Below are 17,811 nucleotides of genomic sequence, written 5' to 3' on the forward strand. Positions count from 1 at the left end.
TTTATTTTTAAACCTCAATTCAAAGGGTCGCTGTCAGAAATTTTATTTAAAACTTGCGCTTGCAGGCTGATTATTTTATTTCAATACAAGTTTAGTTTTTTTTGTGAGTGAGGTTAGGAAATTTAATTTAAATCTAGTGCTAGTGTAAAAAAATTTTTTATTCAATAAAAAAATACTTAATTCATATAGATTTCAAATAATTGTTTGATTAAAGTGCTGATATTATTGTCGTGGTTAAAATTTCATCTGAAAAAAATAACATTTTTAAATTCCCGCTAAAAAATTTAAGTTTCAAATTTTGAAATAATTTACCTGACAGTAATTGCGCTACGTTACTAGAGTTCCGGAAGTAAATACTTAAATTTTTGTCAAAATTTACCAAAGTATTTTTAGCGCTATCGCACCAATTCCAGAATATTAATTTTTGGTTTCTGGCTTCTAGGTCTGCTTGAAGGAGACCGATATTTTTGGCAACGGTGGTGTCTATCCTGTGAATAAATCTCCCGTCAATGATAACTGGAACAGCGGATTTTTTGTCGCACCTGTAATTAAAATATATAAAATAATAATTATTAAAAAGTGTCCTAATTGCTGGATAGCAGAATCAAAATTACCACTCGATGACACGTTCGCGCAAATATTCTGCGGCTGGAAAACTCAATGACTGCTCGGGAACGACCAGAAGAACTTCAGTTCCTTCAATGTTTCGTTCCTCGATAGCGAGATTTGGTCTTGCAGCGAAGTACAGAAGCAGAATAAGATTTATTAAGATCCCAATTATCATTCCGTAGTCTAGACTTATCAGCAGACAGCAAACAAGTGTCGCTGATAGGGGTAAAATATCAATTTCTAAAAATAAACGTTTCCTGTAGTTGCAAAGACACTCTTTAGATAAATAAAAACTGAGTAATGTAATTATTTATTTACTTTTAGTTCTCCAGAGCACGCGGAAAATGTGAAACTCCAGCATGTAGTACATGGCAACAATAATAACGGCAGCGAGAGTACATTTTGGAATAAATTTAAAGGTCGATGTCAGTAATCCGCATGCCAGAAGTACCAGAGACCCGGTGACAATGCCGCCCATCTGTGTCTTCACTCCCGACGCATAATTAACGGCAGTTCTTGTGAAACTCCCAGTAACTGGCATCGATCTAACAAAACTACCTAATAAATTACAGAGACCTAACGCTATCATCTCTTGATTTGCATCCAGCGATTTTCCTTTAGCTAAAAGTAAATATTATTCATTTAATTTACTTGAATAATTTATATAAATTTATATTTTTATCAACTTACCAAAAGTTTTGCCAATAGCAATGCATTCAAGGATAGCGATCAAAGAGACCGATGCCAAACTGCCACCGAGTTCTCTCACCATGTCCGTAAATTCATACCTCGTGTTATTGAATTCCGTTGAAAAAGGCGGGAGTTTTATTGCTGGCAGTCCTTCAGTTATATTTCCCGTTATATGAAACGGATTGTTATCATACAATGACAATGTATACGCTAAAATAATTCCCGCTATCACCACCACGGCATTTCTTCCCAAGGACAATAGCCACATTATTTTTTTCACTGGCGATCCTGATCTACTGCCTGGTAGTTGCTATCAATAATTAATCAGGTAAATAATTTAATACGTACTATCGATTATTTAAATTACCTTAAGACAAACTAGAGTAATTATCGACGCAACTCCTAGCACAGTATCCCACAATTTAATTTCTCTAATATTTTTACCAACTTTAACAATAGAGTCAATAAAAGTCTCCGTTCTTCCTTGGATACCAAACAATGTATGCAGTTGGGAAGCTCCTATAATTAATGCCGCGGCATTCGTGAACCCGCAAATTACCGGCATACTTATAAAATTAACTAAAAATCCTATGTGCAGCAGCCCCATCAGTGTTATTATGCATCCGCAGAGAAAACACATCAGAACCTTATAAATAATCAGTAATTGGCGATTAATACCAAGTAATTTATTGTCAATGACCGAGTACTTAATTAACAACAAGACTTACCGCAAAATCATTACCAAACTTAAGTACAAAGGGTTGAACCAACAAAGCCGTGATAGCCGTTGGGCCAATGGTTACTTCTCTGACGCTACCGAAAATCAGATAAACAAAGCAGCCCACAAAGCTGCTGTACAGCCCGTACTAAAAAATATGTAAATATACCTGCTATTATTTTCTTATAATTGATATTTTGTTCTTATCTTAATTACCTGAGCAGGTAAGCCGGCAACGACTGCATAAGCGATACCCTGTGGTATTGCCGTCAATCCGACCGTAATACCTGCCAGCGCATCCTGCAGAAATTTACCCCAGGTATAGAGTGGCAGCCATCCTAATATTGGAAGTTTTCTAACTAATACTTCTTTCACACGAACTCTTACAGGTACTGTCATGTCTCTATCTGTGCAACAAAAAAAATTTATTGCATTACTCACTTATATATGCGACGGTGATGAATAATTCATTTAATTGCAAAAAAATAATAATAAACAATTATTATTATTATTATTTTTCTAGGATCTCACTGGGGACGGCGCGATATCTCATAATTTATGGTAAGTTATTGTTTTTTTTAAAAAAATTTATAAACATTGACTAGTTTTTATTTAAATTTTATAAAACTTGATACGTCTGAACAAAAATGAAACAATGATTTAAAATAATTTATAAAACAGATGTAGAAAAAAAAAGTTATTACCTTTTCATTGGGTTTATAACAGTAATATTAAATATATATTACAATAATTTTTTTATTATCGCATGTCTGTGTGTCCTTGCACAATTCTGTCCGACTAATCGGCGAGTATCGTCAGTCAAGTGTAATTAGATCCTCGTTACTTATTATTACTTGTCTTTAAATTGTAACCGATAAGCTGTCGAGTTTATTTATTATCGTAAATATAATACCGTGTGTTGAATGAAATTATAAATATTTACGGGTATTTTGTTACTGAGTTAATAACTTCTAACACAAACTTTCCGTGGCTATATCATGACTATTTTGTAGGCTACATCAGTATTTTATATTTAATTTGTATCATTAGCGTCGATGGCTGTTATCTAATCAGATTAACAATAAGAAATTACTTTTTTTAACTACGTAATTATCATGATCGCTTGAAATTATTCAAAATGAGGATCTGCGTTGAGGTTTAGGTGGCAGCTGTTCAATAAAACGGTACAATATTAAATACACGTGACTGTTATGACTGAACGATGTCGTGCTACTGATTGAGAAATAAATAAAAATAATTTAATGATGGATTTTTCAAGTACTCGGTAAAGTTCGTGGGTATTGAGACGATAAGCCGGTAGAATTTCTCGGCAGATAAGACTAGTGTTGGAATAAAATACTTACAGCTCTAATAAAAAATTTTTTCCAATTACACGTCGTTCTTTTTTTTAAGTAATTCCGCTTAATTTTTTTTTATACTTAAGTCATTATGTCGTTCCTGTTAATTTTGTAGGTCTTTTGTCGGACACTTTACAGGAAATTTATTTATATTTATATTTTAATTCAAAATGATTAACTCTTTGGCAATCATTTAAAATTTTAACAGCTATACATTATCTTCTGGTATAATCTACTGAATATATAAAAGATGTTTAAATATTTTATCTCCATTTAGCATGAGCCTCACATGCTTTTAAATTAATCCAAGTAATAAACAGTGGGCATTTGTGGCTTTTATATAAAAGTGAGAGTTTGAAAAATAGTTTTAAAAATTGAGCGATTATCGTATTGGAATTAGATCTATGGGTCAAGGTTTTTTTTTTTTAAATCATCTTAGATAGATTAATAGAAAAAAACAGTTTACTTTTAAATTAACTCGCCAGTTTATCTTTAATTAGTAGTCAGATAAATTATTTATTGCAACTTTTTATTTTATAATCCATGCACTAACTCTATACAGGTTTTCCGATACTTTGATACATTTTTAGATATATTTCTCTTAGAAATTGTAGAAGATATTGAGTCGCATTTTCTATAAATTTTGTTATAATATCTTTTATTTTGTCGAGAAATGTAGAAAAATACCTTCGGTTCAAAAGTTTGTGTATGTGATAGTACGCGCCGTCCGAGTGATTGTGGCTACAATTCTAATCTGATAATTTTGAAATATGCTACTCAGTTTTTTTGAGGGATTACCTTGACTAAGTTCAAAGATAAGCTAAATCGGCCGATTAGCTTAGAAGTTGTGGGTGTTTAAAATGGTCGGATTATCTGTACAAAATTTTATTTTTATTCTAATATATGATTTTGTTAAATATTCTGTTCTAAATATCATTTTGAACAACGTAAAGAAAGTTATATATATTTACTAGAAGAAATGTAAACAAGTATAAACCGAATTTTGTGACCTTAGGTACTCGGGTTGACGATGGATTCGATGGATGGAGGCCCAAGTTCTAAGTAACTGCAAGCCAATATGTTTTTCTTCATATTGCGCTCATATATATATTTTGAACTTATACATCTATATTTAAAAAAAAGAGGAGAGGTTGATAAATCTCACTGCTAAATAATATTGAAAGAATAATAGTCCAGTCAAATAGACCTGATGAATAGATGCAGGTCCACCCAGGTCCGACTTTTTGAGGTAAGTTTCGGAACATGATTAAAACATATACCAAAGAAAAAACGGATTCGTTTTCGAGATATTGTGTTTTCAAGCTACCAAATTTTTTTACAGCTTGATGGGAAAATTTTTTAGTTTATTTTAATGATTTTCTCGTTTCTATTGCACTGAATTAGTTTTTGAAAATTGCAGAAATAATCTTTATTACATTATCTGTAAAATGGTGCATCATTTGAGATGTTTCTGTGTACTAATAAGACGATAATATCAGAAATAGTTGTAGAAAGAAGGCGAAAAAAATTTTCGATCGTAAAGCACTCTCTGAGTCGTGCAAAATCAAGGTCAAATTTCAATTAGACAGGTGAAAAAAATTATATGACGCTTTTAATTAGCGTTTTATCGAAGAATTAAATAAATTTCGGCGAAATGTGCTGTATAAAAGTTGTAGAGAAAAAAATATAGAAAATTATGAGTACCCTCAGTTTTATTGTACACATGTAGTAAAGGTAACAGAGCACAAAGTTTAAATGGAAAGTATCATACGTAAAAGGCTTCTTGCTATCAGTTAGTCTGATCTAAATCTCTTAAGGGTAAAGACAGATTTCTTTATAGCCTCCCAAAAAATTCAATTTTTTAATTTTTTATTCATTATAAATGCAACAAAAAAGTACCGTGATGATGATATTTTTTTTATTGTTGATTTGAAAAAAAAAATTTTATTTTGAATTGGAAAAAAATTCGCAGTCGGTAGGACTCGAACCTACGCTCCCAGAGGGAATCTGATCACTAGTGTTCAATTTTTCTAGTCAGACGCCTTAACCACTCGGCCACGACTGCAACTGCTCGGTCAAAGTTTCTGAAATCCTTCATACGTTATTCTTGGAACGAAATTTAAAAAAAATCCCAACGATCGCGCAACAGCATAATCACTATTTTTTTCCGAAATAACAGAAGAAAATAATTTCCGTTCATAGTTGACGGTGAAAAATAATAATTTATTGACTAATTATGTTATTAGAGACATAATACGGACTAATATTGATTGTGTAACTTGAGATATTAAAAACGGTATGAAATGTTATGAATCATGATAATAATACACGATTGTATTCGTTAAATACATTGTTGATAATTAATTCTACTTACGAAGTAGGGGAGTTGATTCTGACGATTCATCGTCATTATTGATTCTTATGTTCATACCGTTTTTAAATATTCTCGCAATAATTAACTCCAATCATCCTTTGTTATGTTTGTTATTACTTTTTACTCTTTGTTGCTTTTCCATTGTACAGCTGCGATATCATCAGAGCAGAGATCTAGAGATCATTTACCAACCGAGTAATCAATCTTACGGGTTATTTTAATCAACTAATAATCTTAATGAAATATAGAGTTCAGTAGCTATTGAGTTCAAGAATGGAAATTTTTTAGCGAGATACGGAGGTTCCTCCGTACGACGGCCCGTTTTTCAGGTGTTTTTTTTGGAATTTCTTTTCAAGATTTTGGCTCATCGGCAGATTTGAAAAAAAATTTGAAAACCGCCTCATCCTGTGAGCCAGCCGCAAAACTTCCTGCTATTTTCGAGCTCTTGAGCTTGCGGTGTCGCATAATTAAACATTACTCGAAACTGTAGTTCTCGTTTTTCGAAAATGTAGATGTACATTTATTTCTGTACATTTAAATTTCCCGCTCAAATAGTACAGCAGTCGCGGCGTACAGTGTTGCCAAGTTGTAACGCAAATATCAAACTGCATTGTTTTTTAATTTTTTTTTTTAAATACGCATAGAATCTCTTCATTCACAGTTAATTTTTTTTTTAGAAGCTTCTATAGAAGGTTTTGTTTTAATTAAAAACATACAGCTGGTACAGATATGCCCTGAAATGCAAACTTTCCATTGCTCCCCACGTTAATAATTTAAATTTAGATTTAAAACATCTCGGATTTCGAATAGTGAATTGACTTAAAATTTTAAGGGATGTTTAGATAATAATATTAATAAGTAATGACTAGACACGTAACAATAAACTCAAAAAATCAAAAAAGAAACAGTCATTAAATTTTTTTTTTTTCAATTACTTGTCGATAAGTTTGTCTCACTAACTATATGTGTACATATATGACTTTTAACATTAAAACAAAAAGTAATTAAGTAGACTCACTAATTGACTACAAAATATCTTTGGAGTAGGCGAACAATTATTATAGATCTTTTGTTGTAAAATAATTTATGTGTAGGTAGTATTTTTTTTTTACATTTAGGAGTGTACTGGCGTGTATTGATCTCATATGTAAATAATGATAAATTTTTTACAATAATTATCAAAAGAATTTCGACGAGGATGGGATTCGAACCCACGCGTGCAGAGCACATTGGATTAGCAGTCCAACGCCTTAACCACTCGGCCACCTCGTCATTGCCTCGGCATTCAAAAAATTTACTCATCATTTTTTTTTTTTTTACATATAATTTATCATATTTTTTTGCAATCATAATTACCGTTATTAAAAAATCGGAATAATAAAACTGATAAAAAACAACTAGAATTAGTGTGACAATAATTACTTAGCATATCTTTTTTTAAAATTCCTTTATAACCATGAGAGATTATCACAATAGATAAAATTAATTTGAGGATATAATTGTCAAATAAATATAAAAAAATAATTTGTCTTAGCGTGTAACCTTCAATTCATGTTATACAATATTAGAATTGCAAACACAAATGTTAATCGAATTTGGTACGCTTGCGTTAAGAGTAACCGCAAATATAATCGACCTGAACCATCTTTTCTTAGATAATAGATGCTAATTTTATAAAAACTTTGAATTTATCAATTTTGATTAAATTTTCGTAACAAAAAAAAAATGATGAGAATTTAAATTAAATTTTTTTCAATTAAAAATTTCATCTGTATTATTTTCTTATCAGAATCGTACAGATGAAAAATTTAAAAATTGTTAAAAAAAAATCCATAGTTAACAAATTTTTAAATTTCCTTTCAAAGATTTTTTTCAAGTAGTGAAACAAATCTTCCGTGATTATAACGGCGCCGTGGCTTAGTTGGTTAAAGCGCCTGTCTAGTAAACAGGAGATCGGGGGTTCGAATCCCCCCGGAGCCTACAGGGAATTTATTTTTTTTTTTTCACCATTAAAAATTTTATTTTCAATTAATAGATAGAAAAATTAATTTTTCCAAACAAATTTACACAGAATAAAATTATTAATTAATTTTATAAAAAAATAATAAATTATTATTTTTTTTATTAACTAATTAAAAAGTTCCTTGAAATTTTTTTTATTGCCGTAGCAAATCAATAAATTGATCGGTTTATACTGCGAAATGAAAAGCGTTTAAGATGAAGAGTATCAGAATTTAAAAAATTATTTACTTTTATCAGTCCATAAATTTGAGTTATTAAAAATTCATTTGAATTCCAAAAATACCCTAGTTATTTTAATATTTCTTATTCGAAAATTTATTTATTCACTTGAGATTACAAAAACAAAATTACTAGTTGACTTTACTGTTCGGTAAACTAGTGAAAACTATAAAACCACACTAGGTTTTAAAAATATGACGTAACAAAACCGGAAATGAGGGAGACAGATTAAAATCTGAAAAGAATTCACCGGGTTCATGATCGTTAACGATGCATACCAATGTCGCGTTACCTGTTACGTATACATTTATATACTTATGCAATTTAATAACTGTAGCTCTGTCTCAAATTCTGAATCGCTAACGCAAAAAACGCTCGGTTACATCAAACTGTACCCGCGATACATGTATTTTTGCTCGTTATTTTGTACCTTGGCCTCGAACCCTAAAGTTCATACACGTGTACTTGCTGGCAATTACAATTTACTAAAAATCCTGCTCTGTTACAAGAAGAAAACAAAATCAAACAGGTTTAAGGACCAAACAAATAACCGTTACCTTATATGTAATACATATATGAGTTTAAAACTTAACTCTTCTCCGCATACGTTCTAGTTCAAGGCTAAGGGGAGTAAAAATATTAAGTGCAACCACGTGTAGTATTTTTTTTTTTTTTTTTTTCAGGTTTAAAATTATTCAAGAATAAGAATCAGGGCAAGGGAAGAAAATTGTACTGCGTAAATATCACTTTATTTACAGATCATTTCCTCATGCGCAGTGAGGTTTAAACGATTTTAAAAATTTATCAAATAAATTATCCGTAAATAAAATTTATTGAAATATTAACCGCAGGAATTCATTATTTACTCGTATAATTTATAAAATATAATTCGTGAATTAAGCACGTGTCATTGTTTTGATAACTCGCGGATCGTATGGGGATTCCCCTCTCCTACGCTGTTATTTTACATACATCTATATACTTATATTATTGTTATTGTTCCGTACAAACAAGGGTAGGGATTTTTCAACACAGCAATACTGTGTATGGTTACTCCAGTAACAGTTTGTGATCCATAAGTCCAACGTCTTGCATTTAAATTAATTAATCGACCGGTAACTTCTGTTACGAACAGACCGCGCTTATTTAATTTACCGTGAAAACGTTAACAAGTCTATTAAATTTAAAAAAAACTTAATCATTTACTTGGTAGTTGTGTTAATTCTTCGGTATGACTTTAAAAAAATATAAATAGGTAAGACAGTTGTAAAAATAATATCACTCAGCATTCACTTGAACAATCATATAAATTATTATTTATACATTTAATATTAACCAATAACAATTAATGATTTATTGCATACCTGTTAATTCAAATGGAGAAAGGATGTACACAGTAATTTATATTTTACATAAACAACAAACTCCGCGCATTTTAAATTTAAAAACTTTCACGATGACGAGCACGTACCAGTTATATGATCTCTACTTCTTACTCTTGTATTAATTAAAATTTTAATTTATATATTAAAGACTTTGTATTAATTTAATACTATTTTATTTATTATAATAAGTAATAATATATATAAAAATATTTAGACATTGACACAATTAAATTGTATATTTTTTGTTACAGGTTCGAACTGTGTGATAATGTTACATTTAATTACAACCTACTAATAATTATTTTATCACATATTTAATTACTTAGTTTTTTGAAATTTTTTAAAATTATATATACGTATATATTAAATTTAAGACTAGTAACTTCAGTTATAAAATAACGTAATACGAAATGTCCAAGTACGAACTCAAGGACGATAGACCGGAAGGAAATCACGATGTCCAGCTTACGAGTTTTCATGAAACTGGAGATGGTTTAGTTATACGTAATCCAATTATTGATTTAAACAATCGATTAAACCCTAGTGAGACTGTTGACAAAACTACAAATCATCAAGGTAATTTTATATATTTATTTATTAAAGATTATATATATAAATATGATATCTATTACACATATCTAGTTGGTCAATATATGATGATGCTAAAATAGCAGTCGAAAAAATTTATTTACTTTCAATAAATGAAGTAAATTCTGACGGGCGAGAAATTTTGAAAAATTTCCTTGGGTATATTTTTTTAAATTTTTCCGATGACAATTAACTTGGTAATTAATACAATAAAATTGTTCGATGTCGGGAACTTTCTACCTCATCCTATATATATTTATAGACACAGGAAAAAGAAATTTCTTGGCAGAATTTTTTTCTGGTCTAAAAAAATTTTTTTTTTAATTTATGCTGCAAAAATTTTTTTTCGGGCGGGTAAAAATTTTTTGCGCCAATAAATCCTTTTTTTGTGTAAGCCGACGTCTAATAATTTTTGAATTTTTTTAAAAACGATAAACTTAAAAAAAAAAATATTTAAAAAATGCGCCTATAGTTTAAATTTTTCTACATGTGCATAATTTTTTTTTTTTAATTGATTTGTTGAAAAAAAATTCAAAAATTTTTAATTGTCTACTAATTTCAGGATCACTTTTTTTAAAGATTTTATATTTTTTATGTATACAATAATTTTCACTATTTGTATACTTTTTGTATTTCCCGCCCTGAGGGGACATAATTTTCAGGCCCGATAAATTTATTAAGTTAATTTTAAATGACAATTAAAATAAAATTTTAATTTGGTAATAACTGAAAAAATTTATAATTAAAATAAAATATAAATATAACAGCAACGCAAATTGTGTGCATTATCAGCAGTTTTATTTATCGTTGCGAAATATCGGTGATAAAAAAAATTTATGTTACTTTGCTTAAGATAATTTATTTAATTAATTAAACCTTATGTTTTAATTATTTTGAATAACGACAAATTGATAACTAAAATTATATGATTAAAAATAAATAAAATTATGCCTTCAGGTGATTCCTTGAGTAGTTTATTGGCAAACTCACATATTTATGTAGTGCACTTTGAGAATTATTTATTTATGTAAATATATGAGAGTTTAAAAGCATTAGTTTTATTTAAATATAATAATTATAAAAATCTTATTTATGAACCGAAGTAATAGCGGTTGCGTTTGCGTTCATGTTTAATTATTATTTAAACGGTATATATATTAGCAAGACAGTTAAATAATATATTGCTATTGTTGTTAGTCAATGACCTTGCATGAGGTCGTTTTATAATAAAATGTCATATTACTTTTCCGTGTAAATAAAAAAATCGCAATATTGTTATATAGTAAAATGATATCATTTGCAATTGGCAATAAAATCTGAACTACAGAGCGGATTTATATAATTTTTCTATATAAATACTAATGAAAAAAAAATATTTATAAATTATCGATCAAAATATTTGTAATTTATCATTATTATCAACAATATGGACGTAAATATTTTATTTTTAAACTGGAAGTCATTGGCAGGTTGAGCCGCTGACTCGCGAAACTCAGCGGATACTGATAACTTCTTTGATTTAAATCAACAAAACTGATTTATTATTTTTTTGTACATATGTGAGCCGAAAAAAATATATGCTGCGAACAAGATTTAATTGACTCAAGCAAACCGTTACGATTAAATGCTAAAATATTCGGCGTAGAGCTGAAGATGCCCGGAGTAGACCAAATGTAATTCGCGGCAAATATTTTTTTTTTGCAGTGTATGCATGTATTGATATCTGGCTAATGTATTAAAAATAATTATAATTACCAGAGGTCAACGACCTGCTGTATTTCATAATTATTTTGTTGTTGTTGTTGTCTAGTTGTATATGAATACGAAGACCCATCGGTAGGAGCGAAATGGTTTTGTCAAAGGTTAAAGAAGTCGTTTCGAAAAAAAAATCTGTTCAAGAGAGTGCCTATATTGGAATGGTTGCCTAAGTATCAAAAAGATTATATCATGTGTGATTTAGTAGCTGGTGTTACTGTGGGATTGACAATTATTCCTCAAGCAATCGCATATGCTAATGTTGCTGGTATTTCACCACAGGTAATTTTATATTTTACTCACTAATTTGTTAGCAAAATATTTATTAATTACAGATTTTGAAAAAAATATCAGTTATGATCATGTACGCATTCAAACCTAATCATATATGATATATATGATCATATCTGATCAATCGTATCACATACGACCATATATGATGAAGCTATTTAATAGATTTGATACGATGTAGCCATATATGGTCTGATAAAGTTATTTAATAAATCTGAGTAGTCATATATTATCAGATATGGTCATATATATTTAAGCAGGATCATATCTGTAAGAATGTGGTCATATTTGATCAGGCATATTATCAGATATGATCATATACGCATTCAAACCTAATCATATCTAATATATATGATCATATCTGATCAATCGTATCACATACGACCATATATGAAGCCATTTAATAGATTTGATGATGTAGCCATATATGGTCTGATAAAGTTATTTAATAAATCTGAGTAGTCATATATTATCAGATATGGTCATATATAATCAAGCAAGATCATATCCGTAAGAATGTGGTCATATTTGATCAGGCATATTATCATATATGATCATATACGCATTCAAACCTAATCATATCTAATATATATGATCATATCTGATCAATCGTATCACATACGATCATATATGATGAAGCCATTTAATAGATTTGATAAGATGTAGCCATATATAGTCTGATAAAGTCATTTAATAGATCTGAGTAGTCATATATTATCAGATATGGTCATATATATTTAAGCAGGATCATATCTGTAAGAATGTGGTCATATTTGATCAGGCATATTATCATATATGATCATATACGCATTCAAACCTAATCATATCTGATATGTATGATCATATCTGATCAATCGTATCACATACGATCATATATGATGAAGCCATTTAATAGATTTGATAAGATGTAGCCATATATGGTCTGATAAAGTTATTTAATAAATCTGAGTAGTCATATATTATCAGATATGTTCATATATAATCAAGCAGGATCAAATCTGAAAGAATTCGGTCATATTTGATCAGGCATATTATCATATATGATCATATACGCATTCAAACCTAATCATATCTGATATGTATGATCATATCTGATCAATCGTATCACATACGATCATATATGATGAAGCCATTTAATAGATTTGATAAGATGTAGCCATATATGGTCTGATAAAGTTATTTAATAAATCTGAGTAGTCATATATTATCAGATATGTTCATATATAATCAAGCAAGATCATATCTGAAAGAATTTGGTCATATTTGATCAGGCATATTATCAGATATGATCATATGTGATTAAGCATAATCATATCTGTAAATATATCGTCATATATGATCAGATAAAGCTATTTGAAAGATCTGATCAGATGAAAGTATTCATATATGATATTTTTTCGAGTATACTGTACAGAATAATAATAAAAATGAAGCCGCAGTAATTTTCGTGTATACTAATTTAAAATAACAACCCGACAGAATGGTTTATACTCATCATTCATGGCACCATTTTTGTACACGATATTCGGGTCATCAAAAGATGTACCAGTGGGCCCAACAGCATTAGTAGCTATTCTAACACGCGAAACATTATCGCGTGCCCAAGTAACTTTAGACCATGCCGTTCTTTTGACCTTCATCTCAGGCCTCGTAGCATTGCTGATGGGGATCCTGCAATTAGGTATGTCTGATGTTAACCACATATTTTATTTAAATACCTTATAATCTAGGTATTTATATACTTTTTAAGTCTCGCCGCGACACGTTTCTATCAATAAATGAATAACTAAAGGATATTAAAATAAAATATTACAGTGAAAGGACGAACGGACATACCAAGGACTTTATTTCTTCTGTTACAACAATTATTACAAACTATTTTTATTGCAACTGATGAAGAAATCACTCGAGCATTAAATGTCTTTTTTAAACTAAATAAAAAAAATTTCTATGTAAAAAAAATAAATAAATAAACATTTTCTGTCAACAGGATTTCTCATTGACTTTATATCTGGTCCAGTATCTGTCGGATTTACATCAGCAGCCGCAATAATAATAGCGACAAGCCAAGTAAAAGATATCCTAGGAATCCGTATCAGCAATGGAAAATTCATTGATACCTGGCACAGTGTCTTTGAACACATCGGGGAAACGAGACTCTGGGACGCAGTAATGGGAACTGTCTGTCTAATTATTTTATTTTGCTTACGCGTAAGTGTTTTTATAAAACTTAAAAGTACCAAGACAAAGACCTGGATCATGCACCACAGGCCAACAATTAATTAAAAAATTTATTTCAGAAATTAAAAGACATCCCAATTATCACAAAAAACACTAAAGTCCCTTCATTGACACAAAAAATAGCCACGAAATTTTTATGGTTCGTAACAACCTCGCGTAATATTTTAGTTGTAATTGTTGGCGGTGTCATGGCATGGATGTTGGAAAGTCATCTGGGCACGTCTCCAGTTGTGCTAACAGGGCACGTAAAAGGAGGAATGCCAAGTCTTCAACTGCCTCCATTCTCCGCGGAAATCGGGAACCATACTTACACCTTTTTCCATCTGGTGTCATCGCTAGGCTCCGGATGTCTTGTCATTCCGCTTCTGAGTATTCTGGAGACTATCGCACTGGCAAAAGTATTTTGTAAGTTTATCATTCACCAGATAATTCGATCTCTAAGTATTATTTAATAAATATTTTTACAGCGGATGGCAAGGCAGTGGACGCGACCCAAGAAATGCTGGCACTAGGTGTCTGTAATTTGGTCTCATCATTCTTCCAATCGATGCCCGTCAGCGGAGGGCTGAGTCGTGGAGCCGTAAATCATTCCTCGGGTGTTAAAACAACTTTCGGTGGTGTCTACACGGGAGTTCTCGTTCTCTTATCGCTACAATTTCTCACCCCTTATCTTTATTACGTACCCAAGTGTATTCTCGCAGCGGTTATTATTGCAGCGGTTATTTTTATGGTTGAATTCCATGTGGTCAAGCCCATGTGGAAAAGTAAAAGTAATTACAAATTTTTTTCTTTATTCCATTTAAAAATTTTCATTTATTTCAATGGATTTCACTATTTTTTTTTTAGAAATTGATCTAATACCGGCAGTTGTCACATTTGTTTGCTGTCTTTTTGTCGGCTTGGAGCTCGGCATGATAATTGGAATAAGTGTTAATTTGCTTTTCTTACTTTACGCGTCTGCCAGACCTTCGTTGCGTGTTCGCAAAATAACGGTAATTATTTAACGACCAATACAACTTTTTTTTTCAAACCAAACGTAAACAAATTATTTTTAAAATTACAGATCCCCGGAGAATTTGAGTACTTGATGATAACACCAGACAGAAGTCTGTCATTCCCCAGTGTCGAGTACGTGAGAGCAGTGATCAGTAAATACGGAACACGAGAAGGTGTCCAGGTTCCTATTGTAATTGACTCGACGCACATTCAAGCCGCAGACTTTACCGCAGCACGCGGTATAAAAAACATAATCGAGGATTTCGCTAAACGCGGGCAGCCTCTTATTTTTTACAACCTAAAGTCCAGCATCGCGACCATCTTCCAGGGCGTCAAACCCACTAATATGATCATATGTTCAAATGAAAACGAACTCAACCAGAGTTTGAGAGGTAAAACATAAGAGAAAAAAAGGAGTTAAATTTTTAAAAATAATAAATTAAATTTTTTTACAGATCTAGCGGCCATTTCTTCAATTTCTATAATCCATTGAAGGATATATATATATAATTGTACTGAACAAGTACTTGTTAAAAACGTTTCAGTATTAAGTGCAGTTGAGTTTTTAAAAATTGCCAAGATAAATATTTTAAATTTATAATTAAACACTTGTAATGTGTTTACTATTATTATTTTTTTTTCAAGTTGTTGTATAAAATTATTGTCTATTTTATTACTAATATACATTTAACTATATATATGTTTATATATAAAATTTCGTTTATTTACAATCCAGTTTTCCGGTTCCCACTGACGGGCTCGCGATATAAAATGACGCAGTCCCCGAGTATCTAAAATTAAAATAATCGATAAGTCATAAATAATAATAATTATTGTACTGATAACTTACGATTTATTGATAGCTGCGATGACGAGATCAACAGAGTCCTTTTTCAAAAAGGTAATGGTGCAGCCACCGAACCCAGCCCCTGTTAGTCTACTCCCCAGCACACCGGGAATTTTCCTCGCTGTATTTACAAGCGTATCAAGTTCATTTGACGATACCTCGTAATTATCACGCAGTGAATCATGACTTTCGTTCATTAATTCACCAACTTTAATATAATCACCGGCTTGAAACGCCGCAGTGGCTGCTAGTGTACGTGAATTTTCATTTATCACATGACCGACTCTTTTTAAAATTATTTCACTAGCTCCTTGTTTTTTCAAAACTGATAAAATAATTCATAGATAAATAAATTAATTAATAAATAAATAATTAATGAATTATTAATAATCACCCTCGAGATCATCCAGAGTCACTTCACGTAAACTTTTCTTCCCCAACATCTTGGCAGCTTCAAAACACGCGTCTCTCCGCTCTCTAAACGCACTCGAGGACAATTTGTGGGGTGAATTTGAATTTGTAATTAAAAATACATAGTCATCAATTCCATCCATGGGAATTTGGGTGACGGACAGATCACGACAGTCGAGTAGCAACGCGTGCCCCTGCTTTCCCATCACCGAAATGAACTGGTCCATGATACCGCAAGGGACATTTGCAAACTCGTGCTCAGCTTTCTGACATACCAGAGCTTTGTCACGCGGATCTTTGCACTCAACGCCCGTCAAAGCTTCCAGGAAAGTGTAAGTTGCGACTTCCAGAGCTGCTGAGCTGCTCAGTCCCGAGCCCATCGGCACCGTCGATACTATCACCGCATTGAATCCTGGTACATCAGCTACAATATTCATGAAATTTTAAACTGGTTCATGTCTACAGACCCTAGACTAATTAATTGATGATGATGATGGTGATGATGATGAGTCTTACCTGGAAAATAGGCAATGCAACCTTTTACGTAATTGGCCCACTTGGGTTCACCAGGTGCTATTTTGCTGCGATCACTTACGTCAAACTCAAGTTTGCTCGTCGTCGTGATGGATTTACTTGTTGACACAATAGTGCAATTTTTATTACCGTTTACTTTTCCCACGATAATTGTCACCATTGGCAGAGCCTAGAAAAATAAAAATATTTAAACTGACCGTCTGATAAAACAGTTTAATACGTAACTGACTTCTAGAGGTCATTTAAATATCAGCACAAAATACTCTATCACAAAGTCCAAGTAAAAAATATATAAATTACCATCGGGAGCACAAAACCCTCGTTGTAATCCGTGTGCTCTCCAATTAAATTGACTCTTCCTGGAGCAAAGACACAAATATCTGGATCATCACCAAATTCCTTGCGGAATATCTCCATGGCTTCTGCCTTTACTTGATCGATTGTCGGAATAACTTGAGCCATTGTTTCAATTTTACTTGACAGTTAAATATTTCAATGAGTTGACGTTACGAAAAATGACTTTTATGTTACGACGAGCGAGTTATCACTCGATCACTTGCTTATTAGTTTAATAAATAAAACATAAACAATTAAGCGCAGCGCCTCCTGCTTGGCCTTTAAATTATCTTATGACGTTTTTTAATTTTTAGCATCATCATTGATGATTATAAATTATTTTTACAACTTCCTGCCACCCCCACCACTCATTTGAATATTTTAATTCATTATTTATAATTAACAATCTATCAAATGAGCAACGAGCTTATAATTTT

At 31.2% G+C, this 17,811-nt stretch overlaps 3 protein-coding genes and 3 non-coding genes across 12 annotated transcripts; 2 read left to right on the forward strand and 4 right to left on the reverse strand.

Annotated features, from left to right (window-relative positions):
- Nucleotides 1-97: 97 nt before the first annotated feature.
- Nucleotides 98-5,891, reverse strand: LOC130670756 (sodium-independent sulfate anion transporter). Of its 4 annotated transcripts, none has more exons than XM_057474242.1 (9): nt 5,750-5,891; nt 2,234-2,424; nt 2,028-2,165; nt 1,667-1,945; nt 1,300-1,609; nt 928-1,230; nt 615-849; nt 313-542; nt 98-246 (listed from the first exon to the last, which is right to left on the reverse strand). In XM_057474242.1, exons 1-9 carry the CDS (start codon nt 5,802-5,804, stop codon nt 209-211), a joined length of 1,779 nt encoding a protein of 592 aa, XP_057330225.1. In that variant the 5' UTR covers nt 5,805-5,891; the 3' UTR covers nt 98-208. The 4 variants fall into 4 exon arrangements, with proteins under 4 accessions (XP_057330225.1, XP_057330228.1, XP_057330227.1 ...); XM_057474245.1 differs by having other exon boundaries at nt 5,867-5,888; XM_057474244.1 differs by lacking the exon at nt 5,750-5,891 and adding an exon at nt 2,722-3,318.
- Nucleotides 2,266-15,952, forward strand: LOC130670754 (sodium-independent sulfate anion transporter-like). 4 transcript variants are annotated; one of them, XM_057474238.1, is made up of 12 exons: nt 2,266-2,406; nt 2,541-2,578; nt 4,391-4,624; nt 9,627-9,951; nt 11,774-12,000; nt 13,489-13,690; nt 14,000-14,220; nt 14,310-14,655; nt 14,718-15,020; nt 15,097-15,242; nt 15,314-15,638; nt 15,702-15,952. In XM_057474238.1, the coding sequence occupies exons 4-12, from the start codon at nt 9,786-9,788 to the stop codon at nt 15,737-15,739; spliced, it is 1,974 nt and encodes a 657-aa protein (XP_057330221.1). In that variant the 5' UTR covers nt 2,266-2,406; nt 2,541-2,578; nt 4,391-4,624; nt 9,627-9,785; the 3' UTR covers nt 15,740-15,952. The 4 variants fall into 4 exon arrangements, with proteins under 4 accessions (XP_057330221.1, XP_057330223.1, XP_057330222.1 ...); XM_057474240.1 differs by having other exon boundaries at nt 9,750-9,951; XM_057474239.1 differs by lacking the exons at nt 2,266-2,406; nt 2,541-2,578; nt 4,391-4,624 and adding an exon at nt 8,998-9,245.
- Trnas-aga (transfer RNA serine (anticodon AGA)) lies at nt 5,343-5,440 on the reverse strand. Its single transcript is given in 2 exon segments — nt 5,343-5,387; nt 5,404-5,440. It is a non-coding gene; the product is annotated as a tRNA-Ser (tRNA).
- Nucleotides 6,940-7,021, reverse strand: Trnas-gcu (transfer RNA serine (anticodon GCU)). Its single transcript has one exon. It is a non-coding gene; the product is annotated as a tRNA-Ser (tRNA).
- On the forward strand, nt 7,656-7,729 carry Trnat-agu (transfer RNA threonine (anticodon AGU)). Its single transcript has one exon. It is a non-coding gene; the product is annotated as a tRNA-Thr (tRNA).
- On the reverse strand, nt 14,718-17,647 carry LOC130670762 (galactokinase-like). Its single transcript, XM_057474258.1, has 5 exons — nt 17,339-17,647; nt 17,021-17,207; nt 16,488-16,928; nt 16,097-16,418; nt 14,718-16,037 (listed from the first exon to the last, which is right to left on the reverse strand). The coding sequence occupies exons 1-5, from the start codon at nt 17,498-17,500 to the stop codon at nt 15,968-15,970; spliced, it is 1,182 nt and encodes a 393-aa protein (XP_057330241.1). The 5' UTR covers nt 17,501-17,647; the 3' UTR covers nt 14,718-15,967.
- Between the last annotated feature and the right edge of the window lie 164 nt (nt 17,648-17,811).

The sequence above is a fragment of the Microplitis mediator genome, chromosome 7 (genome assembly GCF_029852145.1).
Source record: "Microplitis mediator isolate UGA2020A chromosome 7, iyMicMedi2.1, whole genome shotgun sequence".
In the NCBI taxonomy this organism is placed as follows: Eukaryota; Metazoa; Arthropoda; class Insecta; order Hymenoptera; family Braconidae; genus Microplitis; species Microplitis mediator.

Bases quoted from the DNA above. Each gene is read 5' to 3' on its own strand.
- LOC130670756 (XM_057474242.1), bottom strand. From the start codon at position 5,804: ATGAACATAAGAATCAATAATGACGATGAATCGTCAGAATCAACTCCC. The intron at 850-927 runs GTAAATAAATAA...GTTTATTTTTAG, and splicing joins CGTGCTCTGGAGAACTAAAA to AAATTGATATTTTACCCCTA. The intron at 543-614 runs GTAATTTTGATT...TTTTAATTACAG, and splicing joins CGCGAACGTGTCATCGAGTG to GTGCGACAAAAAATCCGCTG.
- LOC130670762 (XM_057474258.1), bottom strand. From the start codon at position 17,500: ATGGCTCAAGTTATTCCGACAATCGATCAAGTAAAGGCAGAAGCCATG. The intron at 16,419-16,487 runs GTGATTATTAAT...TTATTTTATCAG, and splicing joins GACTCTGGATGATCTCGAGG to TTTTGAAAAAACAAGGAGCT. The intron at 16,038-16,096 runs GTAAGTTATCAG...TTTTAATTTTAG, and splicing joins ATCGCAGCTATCAATAAATC to ATACTCGGGGACTGCGTCAT.
- LOC130670754 (XM_057474238.1), top strand. From the start codon at position 9,786: ATGTCCAAGTACGAACTCAAGGACGATAGACCGGAAGGAAATCACGAT. The intron at 15,243-15,313 runs GTAATTATTTAA...TTAAAATTACAG, and splicing joins TGCGTGTTCGCAAAATAACG to ATCCCCGGAGAATTTGAGTA. The intron at 15,639-15,701 runs GTAAAACATAAG...ATTTTTTTACAG, and splicing joins ACTCAACCAGAGTTTGAGAG to ATCTAGCGGCCATTTCTTCA.